Source organism: Desmodus rotundus, chromosome 9 (assembly GCF_022682495.2).
Source record: "Desmodus rotundus isolate HL8 chromosome 9, HLdesRot8A.1, whole genome shotgun sequence".
Lineage (NCBI taxonomy): Eukaryota > Metazoa > Chordata > Mammalia > Chiroptera > Phyllostomidae > Desmodus > Desmodus rotundus.
Genome location: NC_071395.1, coordinates 113485617 through 113511129, shown reverse-complemented (window position 1 = coordinate 113511129; position 25513 = coordinate 113485617). Strand labels below are relative to the sequence as shown.

The window sequence follows — 25513 nt, the reverse complement described above, 5'->3', positions numbered from 1 at the left end:
CCTGTTCCCTACCCTGGTGAGGGTCAGGCACCCAGGAAGTGGGAAGCGGAGGCCAAGCTGTGTCCCTCGCTGGCCCTGCCTTCCTCCTCACTTAGGGCCCTCCTTCCCACAAACGTAATCTGTTTCAGGTTGGGGTCTGGGCCCTCTTTCTTTAGATCCTTGGATTCTCATATACCTGCCTATCTTCTCAAAAAAGGCTGGTTCCTGCCTATCAAAGTTTTGGCTTTTACAATGATACTGCTGTCCTTTCCCTGCCTCACTGTAGAACTCAAGAGCAGAACACTGCTTCCTGTGCTCTACTTTCCCACGGTAGTGATGGAGCCTTCCTGGATCCGAAGGCCTCTGAATCGTAGTGGACAGGAAGTCCCAGGCACAAAGGAAGAGCTCCAAAGTCCACTCTGCCCCAGAGCAGTTGCTGTTGCTCCAGCCCTCACCCCTCCTAGGTAAGGCAGCCCAGAGGTGCCATCAGAGACCACTAGGACCAGCCGACTCACTGCAATGAGGGAGACTTCCCACCTTCAAGAAACCTGGCGGGGGCGGAGGTGGCATCTCCATAGGAGGGTGCTGGAAAGGACCTGGGAAGGCTGTGTGAGGTGACTGGGGACTTGGCTGTGTGGGTGGAGTGTTCTGGCTTATCCACTGGGGGCTATATACACTCCCCTGGCCTTGCACACCTTTCGTCCTCATTTTCTTTTAACTCTTTAAGTACCCCATAATATACACAGACGTCTCACGGAGTACCCCTGTGCCGAGGGGAGACCCCAGGCTCACACGGCCCCTAGGCGTGTCCAGGAGGGGTCTGTGGAGCCTACTTTCTGTGACCTGTATTGCTAAAGCAGTAGATGGTGTTTTTTCTCCTACAAAAAGGAAGATGGGTGAATATGGAAATATGTAATGCCATAGTGTGCCCTCCAGAGGGGAGAATGGGCCGTTGGCTCCCAGGAAGGGGGATCAGGTGAGTAACACCTTCTGGCTTTTTCCAAAAGACGGGGTTACCATGGGGCGTGTGATTTCCTGGGGGCTCAGGGCCCCGCCTGTTCGGGAGGGCCAGGGGCACGGCCGCCGCCTCCAATCCCCCTCTCCCTCGCTCCCCTCCCCTCCACGGACCCGCTGCCTTCAGGGTCTCCTCTCACCTGGCAGGTGTACCCTATCCGCCCAGGCCCCGCCCCCCGCCCAGGCCCCGCCCCACGCACGTGACACCCTCCGCGCCCCCTCCCCGCCCGGGCCTGCAGGGTGGAAGTCTCCGGCGCTCGGCCGCTCCTTCGCTGGGCGCGCGCACGCACCACGCACGCAGCACGTCCGCCGCTCGCTTCCTGCCGCGGCGGCCTCGGAGGCGGCCTGACGGGACCCGCGCCCGGCCTCCCGGAGCGGTATGCGGCGTTGACGAGCGGGGACCCTCCGCAGCGGCGCCATGAACCTCCTGCCGTGCAACCCGCACGGCAACGGGCTGCTCTACGCCGGCTTCAACCAGGACCACGGTGAGCGCGCCCGGCCCCGCCCCCGGAGCCCCCGGCGCGGCGGGCCTGTGCTCCCGAGTCCCCCACACGCCGGGGCCTCCCCGGGATCTGCCTGGCCTGGCTCCGCGCCCCGCCCTTACGCCGCCGCTCCCACTCCCAGCCGGAACGCGGGCCGCGGCCGGGGCCCTGGCGGATCCCTCCCTCCGGGCCTTTCGCGACCCTCGGGGCGGCGGCCGCTGCCTGTCCGGCCGCCCCCTCCCGGCCGCGCTCTGCCCGGAGTCCCTGCCTAGGGCTGGCGGCGGGAGTCAGGCCGGCCCCCGCTCTGGCCCGCGCGTCGGCCTCCCGGGCCCGCGGACTCCCACCCGGGTCCGGCCGTACTCGGATTCGTAACACTGCACGTCTTCGGGTCTTTTCCTCGAAGCCGGCGTTTTCCTCCCTGTGCTCGCTGGGGAACTTTACCAGATCAGCGGCACTTAGTTAAAAACCGCTGCCCTTCGCAGCCAGCTGCCTACTCCCACTTCCTTTGGAACTTCTGCGAGAGTTTGTTGGAGCCAGGCTGACGGCAGACGCCGGCGGGGGGGGGGGGGGACCTCGGATTCCCCCCGAGCGCTGCGGTCGGCGGCCGCCCGGACGGGGATCGAGCCCCCAGGCGCGGGCCTGGGCCGGGATCGAGCCGCCACCTGGCGGTCGCGGGAGGACGCTGCCGCCCGCGGAGCCGCGCAGCCCGGGCCCCGGCCCCTCCTTTCGCTTTTTACCGAGCAGTCTCGCGGGCCCAGCTGGGTGTCTTTTTGTTGTTTTAATCAGAAAATGCCGCTGAAGCACCTTCTCCTCCCAGGGTGTTTGTTTGTTTGTTAGAATCCGACAGTTGAGTGCCCGAGAGGGAAATCGTATTTTTCCCCCCTCGCATTCTGATTTAAATTCCCCTGGCGAGGCCCGGGGCTGCCGGCGGGGACCGGGCTTCGCGTCGGGAAGACAGGGCTGGCAGCTGCCGTTGCGGGGTGAGGCGCTCTTGCGGGCTGGCCTCGGCAGCTGCGTGTCTGGGGCCGTGGGAGCGGGCGCCGCGATTGCCTGGCGCTCGGCCCCTGCCTGTGCGGCCCCTGCGCCGCGCCTGTGGCGGGGGAGAGCTCGCGGGCAGCGGGCAGCGGGCACCCACGAGCTGGGGGCGGAGGAGCGCGGGCTGCGAGATGGAGGCAGGTGCACTCCCGTCCCGGAGGAGGGGCGGCGAGGCGGGCGGGGGAAGCGGGGGGACGTGTGGGCGCCGAGGCCCGGGCTCGGCCTGCGGCCGGGATGGGGGAAGACGGCGGTGGCCGGCGTGGATGCCCTTGGGGCCAGATGGTGGAGGTTGGGCGGTAACTCGGGGCAGAACGCTTTGGGCTCAGATAACCGGGAGAGGGCCAGGGAGTTTCTACGTAAGTTTCGGCGGTAGCTGAGGACTCGGTGAGTTAGCAGTGAGGTAACAACTCCGTAAGAAGCAGGCGTCCGGCGAGAGAGACGCCCTGGCCCTGCGGCCCGGGGCGGGTGCCGTCCTGCACACCCTGGTCGGGGCACCTGCCTGGGTTGCAGGTTCAGCCCCCAGTGGGACCGTTCAGGAGGCATCCCATCAATCCTTCTGTCTCTCTCCCTCTCTCCTTTCCCCTCTCTCTAGAATCAATAAAAGAAAAAAATTGAAAAAACACTCAAAAGCACAACGCTTAGTGACTTGCAGCCATTTATGCAAGAAAATCACTCTTACACACCCGCCTGCCTTCACGCCAAAGGGGGAGTTTCCGTATTAAGCTCCCGTGTAATAACTGTGAATCAAACGATGCTAATGACTTACGAAGCCAGTGAAGTTTATGTTTTCATAACATCTTATTAAAGACTTTTGAAAATACAGCTTTGGCTTTTAAATCGACATGTTTCGATTGTCTTTTGTAAAACCGGGTCATCTCATCCAAAGAAATTATAAGTAAAGTTCACAGTGTCTTTGAAAAACACAAGAAATGGGGTTTTATACTTAAGCTTGTGGTTACCCTTAGGTTACTTCCCTGTGATTTTCTGCCACACGATTGCTTTTTCTCCATTTTGTTTTTACACTGATTTTTAATTTTTCTTTTTTGATCTTTAATTTTCACGCAGCATTTTTAATACTCATTGCAATTTTAGGCTTAGAAATAATTTTATTTATTTTTAGAGAGAGGGGAGAGGAAGAGAGGGAGAGAAACACCAATGTGTGGTTGCCTCTCACACGCCCCCCCCACCAGGGACCTGGCCCGCAACCCAGGCGTGTGCCCCGACTGGGAATCGAACTGGTGACCCTTTGGTTCGCAGGCCAGTGCTCAGTCCACTGAGCCACCCCAGCCAGGGCGGTTTTTAAAAGGGCATTTGCTCATGATTTTAAATTGTTTAAGCTTTTGGTCTTTACGAGAGGAACCTTCGCTGTAGCCCTCACGACCCCGAGAGTTGGTGGGTTCGGTGTGGGGCCTGGCTGTCTGCATGTCTGTCTGCACCTTCCCGGGACTGGGACCTGCCTGTGCGGCTGGGACGGAGCCCGGAGGCCGAGTACTGACTCTCAGCAGCTTCGCTGCAGTTCTCCCCTGTGTGCGCGGGAGGCGCTGTGTGTGGACTGCGGGTCCTCCGGTGGGGAGGAGCGCCCTCTGTGGTTCCCGTGTCCTCCTCTGCTCCTGCACGGCCAGCTGCCCAGGGGTGTGCACAGCCACTGGCTGCTGGGCTCAGTGTTTTTCTGGAAAATATTTTGTTAAGATAGCAAGGATGTGAAGGTGAATGCCACGTTTCATATAATAACGAAGTAAAATCAGTGAATAAAAAAAAAAAGACAGCAAGGATGATGCCTGGCCTCCCCAGAAAAGTGGTTTCCAGCCTTTCGGTGGTTGTGGTTCTTTCCTCTTCGCTTTGTATCGCGTCCACTGCACTTGTAGAAGAGCACACAGCCCACGTGTTCAGCTGGGGAAATTCTCCAAGCTGAACTCACCCACATAGCGTTCAGGCTGAGAAACCGAACACACCCAGCTACCTGTGCTCCTTCCGGTCACCGTGACGTCCAGTGGCAGAGGGGTTTGCCCCCGAGAGAACTTTGTTTCTGTTTCTGCCATTTTTATTTGACGCCGTGTTCGTGAGACTTCCCCCTGCATTGCTGAGTGCAGTTGTAGGTCGTTCTTGGTGTGCAGTGTCTCTGTGTGACTCCGTCACCATTCACTCATTCTAAAACCAGTGGGCATTTGGGTCGGTTCCAGTCTGTGGCTACTCTGAGTGGCCCAGTGCCATTGCAAGCGTCCTGATACGTGTCCTTTGGTGAACAGGTGTTGTCATTCCTGCAGGAGACAGTGCCGCCGGTGTCCTGAGGTGGCTGTGCAGGCTGAGTCCCCTGGCTCCACACCCACCTCACGCTTGGGATCGGCCCTCCTGGTGGCAGGTGTGCGGTGGCCCGTGTTGTGGTGTGTTTGAAATCGTTTTAGTGTCTCCCTGATTCTTTGTGTTTACTGACGATTTGGATATTCTCTTTTGTGAAGTGTCCAACTCCTTTGCTCGTTTTTCTCTTGGGTTGTCTGCCTTTTTCTTCTGGGTTTGCAGCAGTTATTTGTATATTTTCATGCAAGTCTTGTAAGAAATGTATGTGTTCTGGTAAGGCAAATAAGATAGATGCAGGCTTAACACTTGGGGAAGCTGTAATAGTTGAGTGAGGCAGGAAGAGATTTGACTCCTGTCTCTCCGTGTTTTCCCGGAAGCGAAGCTCTGCCGTCTCTGTCCAGATGACAGGGTTTCAGTGACACACACACAGCGGGAGTTACAGCTCAGCTTAAGCTAAGAGATAGATAACGTGGCGCTTCTGCGCGCGTCTCGACTCTAGGCCCCGACAAGGTGCATTTCAGAGCCACGGCGTGGACTGCACAGCACGGTCCACAGGTCGCTGTCCTAGTCCCTGAGTCTCATGTTCTGCGGGTTTATAAGTAACTTGCACAAAAAAACGTGAGCATGAGTTTTGGAAGGGTGGCAGCTAGGATGGGGTGACGCGGTTCCAGAGCTGGGAGCCAGGAGACAAGCATGGAAGAGGTCTCGGCGTCTGTATCAGTGTTGGCACTGCCACCAGCTGTGTGTCTCTGGGAGGCTCTGCGGCGGGCTTCCCCTTCCAGCCGCAGGCTTCGAATGAACCAGCAGCTGGGCATGGTGGTGTTTAAGATTAATGGGGTTTCGGGTCCCACTTGCAGCAAATGAAGTACAGGTCACAGGATTATCTTGAAACTGGGTGCTTTCTTGAGTTCCTACTGGTGCTTTTTAAAAATATTTCACTAATTTTTTTTTTAATTTACTTTTAGAGAGGGGGGAAGGGAGGGAGAAAGAAAGGCAGAGAAACATCAATGTGTGGTTGCCTCTCGTGCACCCCCTACTGGGGACCTGGCCCACAACCCAGGCCTGTGCCCTGACAGGGAATGGAACCAGCGACCGTTCAGTTAGCGGGCCAGCGCTCAATCCATTGAGCCACACCAGCCAGAGCATGGTGCTTTTAATGGGTAACAGCGTGGTGTGTGACGTGGAGATGGTGTCCCAGATCACTCCTGGTGACCACAGCAGGGATTCAAGGAGTTGGGGTTCTGTACACGTGGGAGTGAGGTCACGGGAGTCCTCACATCTGCCTTCTGGAAGACCACGCTGCGGCAGCCCTTTGCTTCCCCTCCCAGCCTGCTCTGTCTACACCTGCTGGGATGGTCCTGCAGGAGACGTGCACTTCTTGTCTGCTGCTGCCTCTCTGTGACTTGGTCCCTGACACAGTGCGCACATGTATTTGGAACTGGAAGGCCAGTGGTGAATGTTAGACACAGGTGTTGGCGGAAATGCACAGGGGCCCATGCAGGTCAACGGTGAGCCCCTCTCACTGGAATGAAGTGTTTGAAGTGGAGCCTCGCCCCCGGGAACCCCCAGAAGGGCCCTGCCGAGGGAGGTGGAGTGAGCGACTGCAGGGGCTCCTCCCCATGTCAGACGGTAAACCACACTGCTGTGCCGGGGCGGGAGAGTGGTGTGGCCGTGCCTCCGAGTCTGTGTGCTCTGGACATCTGCAGGCGCTCTCCCGAGAGGCCACTTTCTCAGGGCCCATTGCTCTGCCCCTCCGGGCCTGGGGTCTTGAGCAGAGACCCCAGCGAGCTGATTAATGTGTCTCTCTTGCTTTAGGGTGCTTTGCATGTGGGATGGAAAACGGATTCCGAGTCTATAACACCGATCCGCTAAAAGAAAAAGAGAAACAAGGTAAGAAGGAAGCGGCGTTTCAGGTTCCTCTCCTTTCCCAGCCCTCAGAGTCTGAATTCTATCTTGCAGGTGGGGGGGGGGGGCAGCTGGTTCTGAGAAGTAAACAGGGTTCCTGGTCGTTTGTTAACGTGGCCGGAGCTGTGCTCTTCCTTCCGTGGCGCCTCTGCGCCTGCCCGCCTCTGCGCAGGGCCAGGACACAGCGGTGCTTCGGCAGGCACCGAGTGGCTTCTCCAGCGAACTCCCCTGGGTGTGGAGGACAAGGAGAGTGGGTCTGGGCCATTTTCACTCTTCTGGTGAATGTGCGTTCGCAGAGAATTCAGATGGTGTGTTTAATCACAGCAGACGGGACTCCCAACTCTGAGTGAGGGGCCAACGCTGTGGTAATGTTATTTGTAGCAGTAAAGTTGTTTTCAAGGAGTACAAGCTAGAATCAGAAAGTCTATTGGTAAAATAAAATAACGGTGGTCATTTTCCCATTTGACAGGAAAAAATGTTAAATTTAACAGTAGAATTTGTTCAATTTGGTTTTTTTCCTTCATATATATTTTTCTTAAGCTTTTAGCGTTTCCTGGTCCTGCCAGGAGAATCCAGCACCGCCAGTGGACGGACGAGTCTCAGATAAACTGTAGAAAGACACTCTTTCTTCCTGTGGTTGTAGTTTTGGTTTTTATTCAGTGTACAAGTTCTATCTTCTGATGCTGGAAATCTCTCATCTGTAGGAGGAGGTCGCTGCATTCTGGCGTCCCACTGAACAGCCCCTTCCATGTAGCAGGTGCCACCCTCCACCAGTGGCTCTCAACTGTCTCCGTCTCAGGGCACACTGAGACCAGTCGTTCAGATTCTGCGGTTCACCAGAGTACAGGGGGCGGCACCAGTAACACCCCTTTTTATTGCAGAATCGTGCGTGTGTGATTCTGTAACATAACCACGTCACACTCTAGCACACCACATGATGTTTAGGTGAAATGTTCAGATTAAAACTATAAATTTTACACCCGTATTGTTACCCTACCAACCACACTCCAGCAGGAGTTACTCCTGCCAGACCCAGTATATATTTCTTGCCGATCTCACAAAAAAACAAATATGATTTTGATTTCATTCACCCCAGACGGCTGTCGCGCATTGGCTGTTACCATTTTTTATTTCACAATCTAAGGAAAGACAGGTCAGTGCGCCTGACTCCACAGTCAGGTGTTGCATGTTTTAAAAGTTCTCGGGCACAGAGATTAACAGTCTTTTGAGGTTGACCTCAAAGATGGGGGGTGGGGGGAGTTGAGAGTGGAACCTCTTTGTCAAATGAGATCTGTACAACACTCGTATGTAAACCAGTGATGGTGCCTTATGTGCAGGAGTGTGATTGACAAGCTGAGCTCTGACTTCCGTGTGTCCAAAGATGCCGTGGAGCCTGGCAGGGAAGGCCCAGGCTCCGGACCCACGCTGCTTAGACGGGCATCTTGGCTCTGACCCTTCCCAGGCTGCTGTGCGACCTTGGGCAAGTGTTCACCCACTCTTGGCCTCAGTTTCTTTATGTAAGAGGGGGGTAACTTCTGCCTCCCAAGGTTAGTGCAAAGATGAATGAGTTCGACCAGCGGCATCACAGTCCGTTTGCTTAACGGTGGGGAGGCTCCTGTTAGCCGCCCCATCTGAACTCCATTCATTCTGTTTTGGCTACATAGTGAGTTAAGACAACTCTGTTTTATACAGACAAGTAGTTAGTTACAAGTTATTTTGAAACAGCTCCACTTGCAAATTTCAGGATACTTTGTACTTAAATTCCTGAAACTTAGAGAGGAGATACAGAGATGGTTACTGGCAGCCTTGAAGAGAAGTTTACAATAAACCCAGAGCCTGGCGCAGGTGAGTTAGGGGTTTGCCGTTGTTGTGCTGTAGTGTGAACGCAGCGTGTGAACCTGGTGCCGAGCTTCTTGACGGTGCGTTTTCTGTGGTGCACGCTCGCCTACGTGCACTTGCAGCTCAGTCTGCGCGACGTTTCTGACTGCTTAGCTCAACAGGAGAAAACAGGAGAAGATGTGACCTTGCTCCTTTTTTGTCTTGGAGGTTTGCTTTCCTAAACAGGGAGGCGCTGACCCTGTGTCATAGTGCTCGTTCCCGGGTCTGGGCCTGGTCATCTGGGGTGTGGCTGTGGCTCTGAGTCAGGAGATTGGCCGTGAGCACAGGGCCTCTTTCGGTGAGCCCGCTGCTGGAGGGGACAGCACGCCCTCACCTCCCTCCACGGTGCTACAGGTGCACGCTCACCCGCTGTCGGGGGGGCGCTGCTCCCTCCAGGAAGGGCCGGCACCCTGGGGAGGACCGTGTGGGGTTGCGTGACGCGGCCTGTCTGGTGTTCTCGTCGTGATGCTGGGGGTCACAGCGCAGGCTTGGGTTCAGATGCACCACACACGTAGGCGTGCACAACGAAGAAGGTTCCCGGTCATAACAGGAACAAACTAAGATGCGTCGAGAACGACGCGTTGGATAAAATACTAAATTCAGTAAGTACAGAACTGTAAAGAGGACGTGAAAGTCAGCACCACCCTCCCCTGGAAATGGTTCTGCGTGTGACGAAGGGGACAAGGACTGGCTTAGCTCGTGCTCACTGAGCTTGCAGGCAGGCCGGCAGAGGCTCCGAGTGTCCCCTTGTCTTCACACTACCCACCTTCCCCTTCGTGGGACCTCATACGTGTGATGTTGGCAGCCCTGTATGGGGAGCGGGAGGGAGCGGGGACCAAAGGGAATGTCACATGACCGAGGTGGAGGTGAGCTTCCAGGGTGGAGGCCAGGCATCTTCTGGCCTGGGGGGCTGCACCAGGGGCTGGGGATCCACAGACAAGCAGGGTGGCAGGGTCCTTGCTGAGCCACACCAGGCATCTGAAAGCGAGAGGCAACCTCTTTGTGCACGACCTCCGATTCGGCCTGTCCAGCCCCCTGCCTGGCTGGCAGTGTGCTGGGGGCTTGCCCGCGGCGGACACTCCTCGTTACCTCTGACTTCACAGGGTCACGTGGACGTCCTGCTCCACGTGGTCAGCCCAGCACGTCGGGGTGAAGGGACTAGAGAGAGAGGGGAAGCACGTGCGGCGGAGGGGAGCGAGCTGACTGCTGGGGTGTGGTGAAGCGGACTGTATTTGTCCTGTTGTGCCTGGCTGGTTGCACTGAGCATAGTCTGCGAGCGTCGTCTGTATTGTACCGTGTGCCAGAATGCCCGTCCTTTCTCAGGCTGCACGACCTTCCATTCTGTGGAGAGACTGCCTTTTGTTCCCCCCTCTGCAGACCTTTGGGTTGCTTCTCCCTCATGGCCGCTGGGAGTGGTGCTGTATAAACACGGGTGAGAGACGAGCTCTTCGAGACCTTTCACTTCTTTCGAAAATTGACTGTGCTAATTACTGGGATATGTCGTGGTTCTGTGTTTAATTTTTAAGCAGATTTTTAAAGAGAGAGAGAGGGGAGCACCGGTCCGTTGCTCCCTGTGCCTGTGCGCCATTGCTTGTGTGGCGCGTGTGCCCTGACCAAGGATTGAACCCGCAGCCTTCTGGTGTGCGGGATGATGGTCCAGCCAGCCGAGCGAGCCACACCAGCCGGGGCCCACCCACTGTTAACTTTTAGAGACTCGCCGTGCCGCTAGTGCACGGGATTCCTGCCTCTGCACGCCCTGGTCCACACTTGTGATGTTCTGCTGCGAACGTGGCCGTGCTAGTGGCTGTGAGGTGCCAGGTGCGTCCTGGTGGCTGGCTTGCCTTTCTCGGATGTTCGGGGTTGTGGAGCCCCTTTTCTTGTGTCTGGACACGCCCGTCATGTCTGGGGAAGTGTCCGTTCGAGTCCTGGGCCCGTTTTTCACTGGGGCTGTTTGGTGTTCCGTGTTGTCGGGTCGCAGGAGTTGTTTACGTCCTGCACTCACCCTGCTCAGGTGCGTGGGCTGCAGATCCTGTCTTCCGCCCCCCAGCTCGCCGTCTCCCCGTGTTCATTATGTCCTGGAGGCACAGAGGGTCCAGGTCACCCCATCCGTCCGGTTTTGCTTTTGTTGCCTGTGCCTTTGACGTCGTGTTCAGGCATCACCACACCCCGCGTTGTGGCGGCGTTGCCTGTGCTTCCTCCAGGAGTTGTGTGATTGTGTCGTGTGGTGCATGTTGTTCTTTAGCCCATTTTTAGTTAATTTTCACACATGGTATAAGTTCAGGGTCCAACTTCACGCTTTGCGGGGGGACGTCTGGTTTTCCCGGCGGCCTTTGTTGAGGAGAGTGTCCTTCCCCAGTGGTGGGGTCTGCTCCCATTGACCAGCAGGTTATCAGGCATGTTACTGAGCTCTGGGCTGTTCCAGCGTGTTAGCCAAGGCCAGGTGTTAACTGGCGGGCAGTCTCGCTGTTGCTGGGGAGTGGGGCGTGGGAACCAGGGCGGTCGGTGGTCGCGGTGCTGGCAGCGGTGGCCTGTGCCGCGGGGCAAAGCAGCGGGGGTTTCCAGGCCTGAAGCCGTACACCTGGCTGAGAGGTACCGTTGTACGTGCTTGCATTTGGGCTGTGGCCACGTCCTGGTTGGGCCAGAATTACTCTGAGGTAGCCTGTGTCAGAGGACTGGTAAATTGTTTGGAAGAAAAACTGTTTCCATTAGGGATAATATGGAATGTTTAGTACCAGGGTTTCCAGTAGGCCTTGAGTTTTAAATTTTTCATGGAGTAACCTGATGAGGTTGGAGTCATCTTGTGCAGCTACGACCGCACAGGTGGAAGCCGGTTCTTGGGCTGACTGCTGACTTTCAGAGGCTGGTTCCTCGCTGGCCCTTGGCGGTGCCCTGCCTGTCCCAGGGGCTCAAGGTCAGTCCAGGTCAGAGTGCGAGGCTGGGGAGACAGAGCGGGCCGTCCTGCTGTGTGACGGGGCCCCACTGGGCTCCTCGCCGGGGCTGGTGTGGCTGGAGGATCTGCGGGCACTTACCTCCCTCGCACTGTAACCCAGGAGCACCTTCCAGCACTGCCCGCTTCAGGGGGAGGCGTGGTCAAATGATTGTTTACAAAACTCGGTTTTTGCGCTAAACCGCTTGGCTTGCTTTCTCTGCCTACAGACTTTGCTAACCCTAAAGTGTGAACTGAGATCTTAGGGTGCTGTGTGGTCAGCGTTCATACAGGGAGCCAGCTGGCGGGCGGCGGGAGCTGAGAGGGGTCTGGAGCACAGAGCTGACTCCGCTCCCTGGCCTGCCACCACACTCACTGCTGCCGGCAGGCGGACGCTGTGAGCTGCTGGTTACAAATCAAATGCCAGTCGTTACGTTTCACCTCTTTTTCTACTCCTTCTTAAAACTGTAGAGTGTACATCCTAATTTCTTTTTAATATATCATTTCAGAGTTTCTGGAAGGAGGAGTTGGCCATGTTGAAATGTTATTCCGCTGCAACTACTTAGCATTAGTTGGTGGTGGGAAGAAACCAAAATACCCCCCCAACAAAGGTAAGGCCTCCACATGTTTCGTAGGCGTGTCTCACCTGTGCTCGTGTCTTGGGCTTGGTGGCACATCATTGTGTCTGTGGCCATTCGGTCTCCCTATAGTCCTGGGGAGTGTGAAGGACGGGCCCTGGGAGAGAAGCATCTGGAAAAGTGCCCGGTCTCCGAGGCTCCCAGGAGGACAACTGGCTGAGGAGGGGCACGCGGTGCCTCGGGGCCCCGTTTTGTTCTGGGTGCTCTGCTGTGGGCCGGCACTGTATAGGTCATAAGTTTACTTTAACGCACAGTGGAGGCAGGTTATTTTTCCTGCAGAGAGCCGCTGACTCACAGAGACGGGAATGCATTCACCACGCAGAACAAAAATCCACCGTGGCTCTAGGTGTAAGGATATCGCTTTGGGGGGGAGGGTGTGGTTAAAGACATTGCTGTGTGGAGGATCGGCCTCTTTCTAGGTAAGGGAGGGCCCTGGCTGGTGCGGCTCAGTGGACGCAGCACTGACCTGTGAACCCAAAGGTCGCGGGTTCAATTCCCAGTCAGGGCACAGGCCTGGGTTGGGGGCCAGGTCTCCAACCAGGGGTATGCACGAGGCAACCATACATTGATGTTCTCTCCCTCTCCCTCCAACTCCAAAAATAAACAAATAAATCTTTAAAAATAAAAATAAAGTAAGGGAGACGCAGAGGAGTTTGCTGTCCGGGCCGCATTACAGACAGCGTGGCAGTGAGGCAGCCCCGAGGCCTTGAGGGTCTTTCCTGTGATCCGGGCTGCATGTCTGGTCCCTTGTCTCTGGTGAGTGAGAATTCCCACTGCTGCCTCGGGGCCTCCATCGCATTTCCAGGTGTCTCTGAAAATGGAGGGGAATTCTGGCACCGCCCGCCTGGCCTGTGGGCTCCGTCTGCTGCGAGCCCACCTGCCCTTGTTTGGGGTAGAGACTTCTTGGTGGCCGCGGGGCCAGAGGAAGCCTCCTTCCAAGTCACCTGTTAGAGTGGAGGTGCCCTTTGCCCAGACGGGTGGGGGCCCTGGCTGTTAGAAGGTTGTTCTGGTCCATAAGGTGGGTGTGGTGCTGCCGCCCTGGAAGGGCGGACCCATCTATGGAGCAGAGATGGCATTTTGAAGGAGCAGGCAAACAGAGTCCTCTGCTTCATTTCTGTGTGGTCGTACATTTTCGTTAACCTCTTCAATAGCGAGTAAGCCTCATGGTATTTAATAACGAGCTTGGAGGTTCTTGTACGCTGCTGTTACAGTCTCTCGTTTGGACTGTTGGGTCACTTAGTCCGTCCTGGCAAAAATCACACCTGAACTGGGCCTCGGGGCTCGTGTTGGCCGTGGTGTCGGGACTGTTGGGGGTTGTTCCCTCCTTCCCATCAGAAGGCCCTGCCTGTGTCCTGGCTGCTGAGGAGAAGGTGCTTCCCCTCCTTGCACAGGCGGCTCCGCGAGTAGAGAAGGGAAACAGGCCACATTCCCCTGCGCTTCCCAAGCCCCTGCTGGTCAGCACCATCCGCCTCAGAGGCTGCCTGTGCTCAACCTCAGCACGTCCCAGTGAAGCCCTGCAGTGGGGGGCGGGCGCCCATTCCTGAGCTTCGGGAGAGGAGGACGGCCAGGTGCGAAGTCCGTGCCCTGGCTTGAGGTGTCTGACTTCACAGTGGGGCTGACCCAGGCCCCTCAAGCATGTTCACTTGGGTCAGTGACAGGCCAGAGCTTTCTGGCCAGTCACGCGGAGCCCGAGCACGAGGGGTGGGAGGGAGGTCACCTGAGCACAAGGTGAGGGCTGCCAGAGGGGAGAAGACAGCACATGCGAGTGTCACCGCCGGGGTGGGCACAGGTGCCCTGAGTGGGCCGGCAGCTGCATCTCCGCCTGCTCAGGTGATGGGGTGGGGTGCAGGGCCATCGGCCCTGTGCTCACGGGGTCTTCCTGGTGTCGCAGTGATGATCTGGGACGACCTGAAGAAGAAGACTGTCATCGAGATAGAGTTTTCCACGGAGGTCAAGGCAGTCAAGTTGCGGCGAGACAGGTAGGTGGGGAACCTGATTTCTAGCAGTGAAGGGTCAGTTTCTCGGAAGATGGCGACGTGCTTGCATGTTGAAGGAAGTGCTGAGGAAAATGACGTGTTGGAGTGTGGTGGCTGTGGTCTGCTGACGGAAGGACGTGAGGCTTATTTATTTATATTGCTGCAAGGAAGGCACTGGGCTTTCTTGGTTGGCTTCCGAGGACGACTGAATGGCGAAGCTCAGTGGGCCGGGATTGATGCGCCAGCGCGGGGCCTGGCGCTGCCCTCGGCGGCTCTCAGCCTCAGGAGAGACGTCCCCGCCCAGTGGGTGCAGACGAGGACACAGGTTTTGAGCTGTGGTTTTCCAAAAGCTGCCCCGATACCTGTCTTCAGTTGGAAGGTAAAGGGGAAATTGGAGACTCCTTGGGGAGAAGGTGTCATAAGAGCAGGTCTCTTTCTCAGCCTTTGCCTTCAGAGGGTTTGGGAGAATATTGAAGGTGTCTTACTAGGTAGCAAGGTAGAGCCGCGCTTTCTGAATTTGGGTCGAATTTGGTAAGCTCTACGTATTACACTCAGCTGTGGAGGACAAAGGCACTGGACAAGGTCAAGGTCATCCCTGCATTCTTAGGTTTGCTACTTCCAGCGATGCCAGTACATAAGGACCCTTAATAGTGCCAGTACTGGAGCCCAGTCCAGGACCCCCACTCGCGGGCATCTCTGAGTTGCCCAGACGTATCTAGAAGCACTCAGAAGTGTTTCTCTGCCCCGTGTGGTACGGGGTTCTTGCTGCAGAGGGACTGTTGGTGATAATATCTCCACATCTCATCAAGGGCGGGAGCCCCTCTGCCCGAGCCCAGGCGGCTCCCAGGGACGGGCTACAAAGGCCTGTCCTGCGAGGGCCCCAGACCCGAGCGAGAACGGACCCTCTGTCTGTGGTGTTTGGTGTTTCTAAGGTTCAGAATGACAGGAACAGGTACCACGAAATGTTTGAGTTTTGCTTTTAGAGAGAAGAATGCTGATTGTACTTTTCCTTCCAGAATCGTGGTGGTTTTGGACTCCATGATTAAGGTGTTTACGTTCACACACAATCCCCACCAACTGCACGTCTTTGAAACCTGCTATAACCCTAAAGGTGAGAGCTTCCGAGAGGGCCTGGCCGCCCGGCTGGCTGGTCTGAGGGCCCCGCTGCGGGGGGTGGTCCCGAGGTGCCGGGGACTCGAGGTCCTCAGCTCTCTCCTCCCGCCCCCCCGCCCCCCGGGTGGCCCTTCCTGCTGTTCCCAGAGGCCACCTCTGGGCAGTGGCTCCCGGACCTTTGCAGCATGGGCGTCCTGGGGCTGTCGCAGGCCTTCTTCTGGGCAGCTGCCAGCCCCTCAGGAGCTCCGCTGGGCCCCGGGGTCTGAGCATCTCTCTTCTGTTTCCCTCGAAGGGGGGCGTGCTCATGGAGAACCTCATTACTCATGGTATCAGCTTAGTTTCCTTTGGGAACTTTTGGGTTTTTTCTCTGAGCTTTACTGAGATAGAGTTTACTCATTTTGAATATATCACTTGACAAACTGTAGCAGCTGTCAGAGGTTCTGTCACTACCACCACAGTGAGGGCAGAGCGGCCTCGTCACCCAGTGAGTGTCCTCTGGCAGCGAGGGCCTGTCCCCACGCGTCCTCCCCAGCTGTGGCTGGCGTCTTTATCTGAGCTTAACGTTTCTGGGGTTCCGCCGTGCGTAGTGTTGTTTCGTACAGGGTGGACCGGCCGCAGCGGTCTGTCTGTGCTCGTTTCCTGGCTGCTGTGATCCGAAGCCGCTGTGGGTGTCGACACACAGGCCCTCTGTGTGGACAGACCCGACCCTCCGTCTCCCCTGAGCAGTCACGGGAGGGACCGCGGGTCGTGCTACAGACACTAACCCAATGTCGCCCAGAGCAGCCGCGCCGTGCCACGTTGTCCTGCGCCCCCCCAGGGATGCGTGCGGGTCCCTGTTGCCAGCACTTGGTGTTGTCAGACGCTGCTGCGGGGCGGCCGCGGCGCCCCTGGAACAGCCGTCCCCGGCGGCACTGCGGCTCGTGCGTCATCTCGGTGAAGCAGCTTCACGTCTTTCTCCTGATTTAAAATTGTGATCTCATTACTGAGTCTGAGAATTCTGTACTATTCTGCTTCAGAAGTCACATTAGGTCTCCTGATTCTCCCGGTGATCTGTGTTCCTGTCCTTACGCCAAACCACGCTGCCTTGATTTCCGGAGCTTTGAAATGTTTCTTCCAATTAGGTAGCATAAGTCCTCCAATCTTGGTCTTATTTTACAAACGTTTTTTGGCTATTGTAGGATTTTTGCCTTTACTTTTAGCATCAGCTTGTTTATTTCTTCAAAAAAAGCCTGTGGAGACTTTGTGAGCGCACGGGGCTGGGGGGCGGGGAGCGAGTGCAGCCCAGCCGTCGGGTGTCTGGTTTCCCTCGCACTGCCTGTAGGTTTTACAGTTCTGCGCTCTCAAGGCCCGGCACCACGGAAGACAGACATTTGGCAAAATGACTGTTCAGAAAATCTTTCCAGTTACAACACGGTGCCATGAGAGGCAGCTGTGCTTGGCCCTCTGACACCCTTTCCGGGATTCCGGTAGAAGGGGAAGCCCACAAGTAATTCCGACCATTTATTCCTCGGGAACTGGCGGACAGAGCGCGGGTTTGGACGAGGCTCTGCCTGCGGGAGGGCAGAGGCTTTGAGGACTGTCCTGAGTCCTCGACAGGTTTCCTCTGTCTCTGTTTAGGCCTCTGTGTCCTGTGCCCAAATAGCAACAACTCCCTCTTGGCCTTCCCGGGTGCGCACACCGGCCACGTGCAGCTCGTGGACCTGGCCAGCACAGAGAAGCCGCCTGTGGACATTCCCGCCCACGAGGGCGTCCTGAGCTGCATCGCCCTCAACCTGCAGGGAACCAGAATTGCAACCGCATCTGAAAAGGTGAGCGCCTGCCCCACCCTTGCTCCCCGGGGGCTCCACAGGGGATGGCTCTGTCGTTGCTGTAGCCGTTCCAGAAGCCACTGGCCCTGGGCCTGCCTCCTTTCTCTGACTGGCGCAGGGGTCCCGTGCGGGCGCTGCCACTCCAAACGTGGAGCCGCCAGCCTCGCGGGGCAGGGTGGCCGAGCACGGTGCTCCCTGGGCATCTGCCCAGGTCCCCAGTCTCCCTCGCACCCCCTGCCCCCGCCCCTGCCCAGAGCTGTTGGACGACAGAGCCAGCAGCCCATTCTTGGGAACGCCAGGGAGAAGTGGCGTTTTAGATGATGTGGGGGCGTCTGGGGGAAGGTTGTGTGGGCGAGTGGGCTTATGAATGTCAGTCACTGAAAAAACTGACTGCGGCACTGTGAATCTGTGATAATGAAACACTTCACTGTTTTTCAAAGGGGACCCTTATAAGAATATTTGATACTTCATCAGGGCATTTAATCCAGGAGCTGCGAAGAGGGTCTCAAGCAGCAAACATTTATTGGTAAGGATGACCAGCGTCTCCCCCCAGAGGCGGCCGCTGCTATGGGCTGACGCCGAGAGTGGGCCCCGTGTGGTGGGAGGGCTGGCAAGGGCCCCCGCCACCAGGCAGGAGGCGGCCTGCTCTGTGGGGGGCGGAACTTCAGCTCATTTCATTATTACTAATTTTAGCAGCTATTACGGGAATACACACAAAAGTAGGAGGAATGGTATGACTATGAGCCCATCACTCCGCTTGAGTGTCTGTCAGCATTGGCCGTTCTCCTTCACCTCCTCACGTTCCCTCCAGCCTGCCTTCTGTGGTGCCTTCAGGCACACAGTAGAGACCTTGTTGGCTCAGCGGTCACTGCTGGAGCCTTTGCTGAGGGACTGAGCTGCTTTCCGTGTGTGGTTGCCACCAGGCCCCCGCTGTGTGTGGTGCGGGAGGGCTTCATTCTTGGCCCCTGTGGCTCTATAGCAGTGTTTGGGTCTGTGCGTGAAAAACGTGACTCGTGTGTAAAGTCAGTGAGTGTGCCTGTGGGCCGTGGTGTCCGGCATCTCTCCTGTCGGTCTGTTCTCAGGGCTCCTCCAGCGGAGCAGGTGCCTGCCCAGTCCAGCTGAGGTGCCTCCAAGGGGCAGGGCAGTCAGAGAGGTGGAGCTTTTCTCACCTGAATGGCACATGGAGGCAGCAGTCTGCAGGAAGCCCTTCCCTGTCCCCAGAATCCAGCCCTGCCCGTGCACCCAGGGAGGGGCCTGCTACGAACCCTGGCTCTGAGGGGAGGGCTGCAGGATTGTCAAAGGCGTGATCCTTAACTTGCTGTCAGGAACCTGGGAAGGCCAGGGTGGCAAGTGTCAGCTTGACGGGCTCGTTGCTGGGGTTGGGGCTGGGCTCCTCAGCTCCCGCATGAAGCCCGAGCGTGTTGGTCTCCCTGCAGCATTAACTTCAATCAGGACGCGTCCCTCATCTGCGTGTCCAGTGACCACGGCACAGTGCACATTTTTGCTGCGGAAGACCCAAAACGGAATAAGCAGTCGAGGTGGGTTTTCCGGCGTGACAGGGACCAACAGAACTTCAGTGTAGGGGCTTCCTCATGGTTTGAGCCTTTGAAAACCAGAGCAGACAATTTGATACTAAAACGGTAGCATCACCACCTCCCGCGGTTCGTGCCTGCGGAGGTGTCCGCTGGGGGTCCAGGCTTGGCCCTGAACTCCTGCGGCTGTCTCTGTTCCCTGTGTTCAGAAAATTAATTACTGACAGCACAGAAACCTGTGCCTCTTCTGGAGCTTAAGGGTTATTATACAGTTATGTGTAATGACTTAGTTTTTCATGTGAAAAATAAAGAATTTGAGCAAGGCTGAGACTGTGTTAGAGGGAGTGTGTCTTTAATGTGGTGACATGAACGTGACTTCTTTTCCTGTCCCCATAGTTTGGCATCAGCCAGTTTCCTTCCGAAATACTTCAGTTCCAAGTGGAGCTTTTCCAAGTTTCAGGTGCCCTCGGGCTCCCCGTGCATCTGTGCCTTTGGAACAGAGCCAAGTGCTGTCATTGGTGAGTGGTCCTTCCGGACGCAGCTCGATTCCCTGCCCTAGCGCGATCTCTGCTGACCCAGCTTGCTGGTCCCTTCTTGACTCCTGGGGGCACCAGGCCTCCTACTCAGGGCTGCACAGCCGTGCGGGGTGTTACCAGCTCCCTACCCTCTGGGGTTTCCCAGGAAGTCCTGGGGACAGGTCAGTTGGCTTCTTTTTTTTTTTTTTTTTGTATCACCAACACTCCCAGAGTAGTTGGGACTCTTGGCCATGTATGTGCTCAGTGAGGAAGGGGAACACCTGGCTGTCCACAAATTCATACACAAGTCAGCTGCTCAGGGCCCCGCCAGGCCACTGGCTGTTCGGCTGAGCAGGGCCTCTTGCTTTGAACTTCACGGGAAGAAACGTGTGAGTAAAAGGGTCTCTTTCTGTCGCAGCGATTTGTGCAGACGGCAGCTACTACAAGTTCCTGTTCAACCCCAAAGGGGAGTGCATCCGAGATGTCTACGCGCAGTTTCTAGAAATGACCGATGACAAGCTGTGACTCTACACCCACAGAGCAGTCGACACCCACGGCTGAGTGCCCCCGAAGTGCTGAGTGCGCCCACACTCCTGGGGCTGGGGCTGGCACCCTGGGGCCTTGTGGGTGATGAGCTGGAGGGACTGCCTGGGGACCTTGGTCTTGAAGCCATATGCGGTGTCTGTTTTCCTCAGCAAGGCTTTGCATTTCCAGTATTAAAGGGAGAATCATCGTCGAGGCACCATGGACACTCAAGCGGCTCTGAGCAGCCTGAGCCGGACACTGGCTTGTCACCAGTGGTGTAACTGTGACGGCAGCTTTAAAGACCCACTGCTACCTGCTCCTGCTCCAGGACTCTGCACAGACTGCGGGCCTGGGCGGGCACACCGAATTTGTTTTGGGAACAGATTCCATTATTTTCACTGAGTCTGTGACGGGGAAGTGAACAGATGTGTAGATGTCAGTCCTCGTGTTACAGCCAGATTTGAAGAGTAGCAATACCAGCAGTTGGCCTTAGGAAAGGAGAGAGGCGTTTTCTCCCACCTGGACGTGAAGCAGAGATGCAGCTGCATCAGAGAGCACAGGTGGGCCGTTTCCTCGGGAGCCCCTCATCTCAGTCCTCAGCCTGCTGAGACCTGCGTGTGCCAGCATCCTGTCTCCTGGGGCTGCTATGGGCACTGAGGCCGACACCAAGCCCATCTGCAGGCAGGGCAGGGCAGGGCAGGGGAGCCTCACCTGGGTCTCCTGGGGAAGCTGCCAGCGACACTGAATCTCCGTGTTGTGTGCAGGGAGCAGTGTCTTGCACAGACTTCATAAATCAGTCGCAAGACTGTGTCACCTGACTCAGAGAACATGAAGGGACACGTTCGGCATCCCAATAGAGTGGAGTGGGACCCTGCGCCTATCTCCACCTCCCTGTCTCCCAGTGCCTGTGAGCAGGGCCGCACACTGCTGTCCCGAGGGTGACCGGCTCCCACCCTGTTCTAAATACGTAGTCACTAAAGTAGGTTGTGGGCTCCCCGTTGTCAGTGCTACTTGAGGTCTGTGTTTGATTTTCTTAATTCCCTTTGAAGAAACCCAGTTCCCGGTTTTCAGTTCACGCTGCAAACGTTTAGAACCTGCTGCAGCAAGTTGTCCGTTTTGCCTGTTCTTTTACTGTCATGTAATCAACTAACTGTGTGGGTTTCAACGTCAAGTATGCATGTTCTTTCATGTGTATTTAATCATGCAGTTTAATTTTGCACACTTATTTTTAATGTTTCTTTTAAATAAAAGTGACTAATTTTGTTGTACTCTGTACCCCTCAAGGGAAAACAATTGTGGTACAACACCAAGCCCCTGGTGTTGAGAAGCGGGTTGGGTGGCAGGCGCTGCCTGTGGGGCTGCTGGGTGGGGTGGGGTGGAAGCCAGGGCCGCAGGACGTCCTGCCCTCGCCGCTTGAGGGCGGCCGGCCTCCGAGCCCCCACTTGGGGCAGAGTTCCGTTCATGGCGGGTTTTGTTGGCTGTCACCGTGCGCGGGCCTGGGCTCGTCCACCTGTTGCTAAAGCCTGGGCAGGGCTGACCGTCCTGCGCTCACCGCCTAACAGGCGAGCCTCCAAAGACAGGGTTCGGTGGGAAGGGAGACTCTAATGGCAACTTTCTGCCAGACACACCCAGGTGACAAAGTAAGAGGGAAAGAAAAGTATGACTTCAACAGCTATTTAAATGTGTCGTTACAAACACTCGAGGGTGCAAGAACTGAAAGTGACACAAACGCCTGCCCGCAGAGCCATTATCGCTGAGGTCTGGAAACAGTGGCAAGTTTCTGCCTCGGCCCGCTCCCTGTAACACACCCAAAGAGAAATCCCGTCACCCTCGGCCAGGTCAAGGTTGCGCCCTGAACTGCTTCTCCCACCCAAAGCACCCTGAACCTGGGGGCCTCAGCGGGTCTCCAGCCGCAGCCCAGCTCCTGGCGCCTTTTGGAGCCAGGCTGCCTGCAGGGTGAGGGGAACCACCAACTGCCTCTGCGCCTGCGCGCTGTTTCAAAAGGCCTCTCCCAGAATCCCATGCGTGAGAGCCGGTGCCCAGCCAGAGCCAGGGTCACAGGTTTGCTACTCCACGCATGCGCACACGCGCCAGTGTAGCCAGGGAACTGCCTCCAGTCACACATGCGCTTCGTAGACCTCTCCCCCCCCACCCCCGGGCTCCGGTCACGTGCCCTGGACTGTCCGGTGGCCTGTGGGTACCACCGCCTCGCGGACACCGGAGCCCCGACCGATGAGGGGCACAGGCGGGTCTTCCCGAGTGCACCTCCACCTGGGCAATCGTCAGTGCAGGGTGCGCGGGGGTCTCCGCGCGTGGGGAACCCCAGCACCGAGTGGGGGCAGCAGGGGTGGCTCAGCCGGGACCCGCCCCCTGTGGGTGTGTTGTGGGTGGGGGCTCCACCGGGATGGGGACAGGCAGGCGCGGCCGCGGGGGGGGGGGGGGGGGGGGGGGGACGGGACAATGCGGCCTGGCCGGGCAGGGAGGGCAGAGCCTCCTGAGTCCCGGTGCCCTGTCCTCCCGGAGTGAGGCTCTGAGAGCCACCTGGGCTGCTGGGTCATGTTCCTTCCCTCAATCATGGAAGGGCAGCTGGAGTGTTTCTAGATTCGGGAGATGATAAAAAAGGCTCCAAACAGATGGATTTGCCCGTGATCATAGGTTTGTTTTGGATAAATTATCCAGAGTGAGGTTGCTGAGTCACATGGTTTAACTGACACAAACTGCCCAAGGCTTCGGGAGTGCCTGCTGCCTACGTGTCCTCAGGTCACAAGGTAGGTGTCCCACGAGCTGCTTTTCTTCCACATTTGGTCAAATTTGCTCGTGATATCTAGCCCTTAAGTTTTCTTTGTTTTTATTCAGGAAAAACTTACATGACATACAACTATCCATTGTAAAGTATATAAATCAGCAGCATGTGGGTGAGTACATTTGCAATTTGGGGCAGCTACAACCTGGCTCTAGTTTCAAAACCTCCTCACACCCCCCAAAATACCTTGTAATTATTAAGCAGTCACTCCCCATTTCCTCCCACCTCTTCCCCTCTCCACCTCTCCTGGTAACCACGCATCTGCTGTCTGTCTCTGGACTGACCTGTTCTAAGGTATGTGTGTTGTTTTTAGACAGTTCTTTTGAGCACACAAAATAGACTACAGTATAATGAAGTTGTTAAATGCACTCGGAAGCCTAAAACTTGTGGGATTCAGAATTAATATTTTACTACCTGTCTCCTTTATATTGTGATTTTGTCAGTATACTACATTTACATGACCCTGAAAGACAATATTATAATTTTTACATTGAAAAGTCAGACATAAAAACCTACGGTCACAATGGCGGCATAGATAAACACGGCTCACCTCTTCACACAACCGCATCAAAATTACAACTCAACTACAAAACAACCATCACTCAGAACCAGCAGAAACTGAATTGAATGGGAGTCTGACAACCGCGGAACTAAAGGATCCACACCCATCCAGACTGGTAGGAGGGGGCACAGACGTGGAACAGGCTGGTCTCACACTCTAGTGTGGTGGATAAAAAATCGGGAGGAATCTTCCATCCAAGACGGAGGTGTAGGTAGACACGCTGTGACTCCTCAAAAAACCAAAGTGCAACAACAAATTTTAAAACAAAAACCAACCAGAATGGCCAGAAAATCCAACTGTATGGAAGTCCGACAACCAAGGAGTTAAAGAAGAAACATTCATCCAGTCCGGTGGGAGGGGTGGAGATGGGCAAGGCTGCAGCTGGAGGAGCGGGCAGTCCCACATTCACGTGTGACAAACTGGGAGGAACAACTGGGGAGCGAGACAGACCACACAAACCAGGGGTTCCAGCACGGGGAAATAAAGCCTCAAACCTCTGACAGAAAACACCTGTGGGGGTTGAGGCTGTGGGAGAAACTCCCAGCCTCACAGGAGAGTCTGTTGGAGAGACCCACAGGGTCCTAGAACGTACACAAGCCCACCCACCCAGGAATCAGCACCAGAAGGGCCCAATTTGCTTGTGGGTAGCGGGGAAGTGACTCAAACCTGGCCAAGAGCTGAGCAAGCGGCACCGTTCCCTGTTGGACCCTCCACCACATACAGCAGCACGACGCAGCAAAGAGAGTTGTCCCACCCTGGGGGACACCTAAGGCTCTGCCCCTTATATGTAACAAGCACACCATGGAGACAAAAATGGCCTAAATGAAAGAACAGATCAAAGCTCCAGAAAAAGTACAACTAAGCAACGAAGGGATAGCCAACCAACCTATCAGATGCAGAGCTCAAAACACTGGTAATCAGGATGCTCACTGAATTGGTTGACTATGGTCACAAAATACAGGAGAGAGTGAAGGCTATGAAAAGTGAAATAAAGGAAAATGTACAGGGAACCAACAGTGACGGGAAGGAAACTGGGACTCAAATCAATGGTTTGGAGCAGAAGGAAGAAATAAACATTCAACCAGAACAGAATGAAGAAACAAGAATGCAAAAAAAAGGACAGGCTTAGGAACCTCCATGACAACTTTAAACGTTCCAATATCCAAATCATAGGCGTGCCAAGAAGGAGAAGAGGAAGAGCAAGAAATTGAAAACTTATTTGAAAATATAATGAGGGAGAATTTCCCCAATCTGGCAAAGGAAGTAGACTTCCAGGAAATCCAGGAAGCTCAGTCCCAAAGAAGTTGGACACCAGGAAGCACACACCAAGGCATTTCATAATTACATTAGCCAAGATTAAAGAGGAGAGAATCTTAGAAGCAGCAAGAGAAAAGGACACAGTTACCTACAAAGGACTTCCCATAAGACTGTCATCTGATTTCTCCAAAGAAACCTTGTGGGCAAGAAGGGGCTGGAAAGAAGCATTTGAAGTCATGAAAGGCAAGGACCTACATTCAAGATTACTGTATCCAGAAAAGCTATCATTTAGGATAGAAGGGCAGATAAAGCGCTTCCCAGAGAAGGTCAAGTTAAAGGAGCCCAAGCCCTTATTATATGAAATGTTAAAGGGACTTATCTAAGAAAAAGTTCAAAACTATGAACAGTAAAATGACAACAAACTCAACTATCAACAACCAAATCTAAAACAAAGCAAATGACTAGAAGAGAATCACAGAAATGGAGATCACATGGAGGGTTATCAGTGGGGAGGCAGAGGAGGAGAATGGGGGAAAGGTACAGGGAATAAGAAGCATAAGTGGTAGGTACAAAATAGACGGGGGGAGGTTAAGAATAGTATAGGAAATGGAGAAGCCAAAGAACTTACACGTATGACCTACAGACATGAACTAAGTGGGGGGAATGCTGGTGGGAGGGAGGTTCAGGGTGGAGGGGAATAATGGGGGAAAGTGGGACATCTGTAATAGCATAATCAATAAAGCATATTTTTTAAAAAAGGACAGAGGGACAAAGCCCAAAGGGGTAGAGTTCAAGGGTGGAAGGCGAGGATGGGTTGGGTGAAAATGGAAACAACGGCACGTGAACCACAATAAAACACGATTGGGAGGAATGTCTCGTCGTCCCAGCCCCACACCAGGCCCCCTAGCTCAGGGGACCAGTGGCAGGGAGACGAGTCCCCACAGCTTCTGGCTGCAAAAACCAGCGGAGACTGACTCGGTGCAAAAAACTGCTGGAGCCCCAGGCAGTTCCTCTAGAACCCAGGCAGCAAACCCGCCGGCCGAGTCCGGCCCTCCACCTTGTTTCATCCAGCCCAGCACCTTGTTTCTACCCGGCGGCAGCACCCAGCTCCTTGCCCCTAGTCAAGGAGCAGTTACATTTGTACAGTCCTGAATTACATCCAGCCCTTCGAAGGCAACCGCGAGGCTGATGTGGCCCCTGGCGAACGTGAGTTTGACACCCCTGCTCTAAAAGAACCGAGACATGGACTTACTCAGACTCACCAGTCTCA

The 25513-nt window shown here is 55.6% G+C and overlaps 1 protein-coding gene across 1 annotated transcript; it reads left to right on the top strand.

Annotated features, from left to right (window-relative positions):
• Positions 1 to 1261: 1261 nt before the first annotated feature.
• Positions 1262 to 20889, top strand: WDR45B (WD repeat domain 45B). The gene is made up of 10 exons (XM_053911138.2): positions 1262 to 1478; positions 6621 to 6695; positions 12024 to 12125; positions 14044 to 14131; positions 15145 to 15239; positions 16859 to 17049; positions 17490 to 17575; positions 18486 to 18587; positions 18978 to 19099; positions 19515 to 20889. Exons 1-10 carry the CDS (start codon positions 1412 to 1414, stop codon positions 19619 to 19621), a joined length of 1035 nt encoding a protein of 344 aa, XP_053767113.1. The 5' UTR covers positions 1262 to 1411; the 3' UTR covers positions 19622 to 20889.
• Positions 20890 to 25513: the final 4624 nt, after the last annotated feature.

What these genes read in the sequence shown, in the direction of transcription:
- WDR45B (XM_053911138.2), top strand. Translation starts at nt 1,412, where the DNA reads ATGAACCTCCTGCCGTGCAACCCGCACGGCAACGGGCTGCTCTACGCC. An exon ending in AAAAGAAAAAGAGAAACAAG is followed by an intron (nt 6,696 to 12,023) that starts GTAAGAAGGAAG and finishes ATATCATTTCAG; the next exon opens with AGTTTCTGGAAGGAGGAGTT. An exon ending in AGAGCCAAGTGCTGTCATTG is followed by an intron (nt 19,100 to 19,514) that starts GTGAGTGGTCCT and finishes TTTCTGTCGCAG; the next exon opens with CGATTTGTGCAGACGGCAGC.